Source organism: Egretta garzetta, unplaced genomic scaffold, assembly GCF_000687185.1.
Source record: "Egretta garzetta isolate BGI_Z169 unplaced genomic scaffold, ASM68718v1 scaffold740, whole genome shotgun sequence".
Lineage (NCBI taxonomy): Eukaryota > Metazoa > Chordata > Aves > Pelecaniformes > Ardeidae > Egretta > Egretta garzetta.
Genome location: NW_009258397.1, coordinates 32334 through 33384, shown reverse-complemented (window position 1 = coordinate 33384; position 1051 = coordinate 32334). Strand labels below are relative to the sequence as shown.

The 1051-nt window shown below is 49.2% G+C and overlaps 1 protein-coding gene across 1 annotated transcript in view; it reads right to left on the bottom strand.

The window, feature by feature from the left end:
• Positions 1-1051, bottom strand: part of LOC104129726 (maltase-glucoamylase, intestinal) — a gene marked incomplete at its 5' end in the record, with an annotated part of 53605 nt that overhangs the window by 20784 nt on the left and 31770 nt on the right. The window contains 1 exon segment of the mRNA XM_035898259.1: positions 15-159. Within this exon segment, the coding sequence (XP_035754152.1) occupies positions 15-159 (145 nt within the window).

The window sequence follows — 1051 nt, the reverse complement described above, 5'->3', positions numbered from 1 at the left end:
AGACCGCTGGAGACCATCCGCCAGGTGTGCCAGTTCATGTCGCGTCGGAACGCGGTGTGTTCGGTTTCACCGAACCCGTACAAATATTGGGAAGCCAAACGGGTGGAAATCTGAATGAACTTGTCACTGAAGGTGAAGGTCGGGAGCTGAGAATCCCAGCTGAAAGGAAGGGAAACAGAGGAAGCTGGTGGCCATTTTTGCTCTGGGTGTTGCTGGTGATCGCCCTTCCAAGGCCAACTCTTTTTCTCTAAAAATCTCATTATTCACAGAAGTTGGGATAAAAGTGTCGCAGTTATCAAGAAAACATTAAGGTTTTGAGTTTAATGGGTTTGAGGTGGTTTTTCTAGACTTCACATTTAAGGGGGTGGGGGCTGTGCATTTTATGTTAAAACATTTGGTGTAAATAAGTTTTTTTCTCTATTAAAAACTGAGTAGCGATCCAAGAGCGTTCTGCCAGAGGTGCAAGGGGCTGGACGATGGAAGGGATGATTTGCTCTGGCTGGCAAAAAAAAAGAACTCAAATTGCAATTCAATTTTGATGACTTTACAGAATGGCAAAAATTCAATTTTAAATCAAAAAGCGTAAGATGAAAAAAAACCCAAGCAAGCAGAAACACAAAACCCCTTCTTAAACAACACAGCGGGCACCTAAGAAGAGCATTAGAAAGTGTAGAAAACTCTTCTTTCTCCTAGGTACTTGGGAAGTGCCTAAAAATCAGTGTTTGTAAATGTCTACACTTTCTACCAGAAGGCCCTTTCCAGGCTGGATCCATGGGCCCAGCCCAATTGTGTGACAGTCAAGAAGGCAAAGGGCCGGGTCACCACAACCCCACGCAGCACTACAGGCGTGGGGCAGAGCAGCTGGAAAGCTGCCCGGCGGAAAAGGACCTGGGGGGTGTTGGTCAATGGCCAACTCAACACAAGCCAGCAGGGTGCCCAGGTGGCCAAGAGGGCCAAGGGCATCCTGGCTTGTCTCAGGAGTGGTGTGGCCAGCAGGAGCAGGGCAGGGAGCGTGCCCCTGTGCTGGGCACTGGGGGGGCCGCCCCTCGCG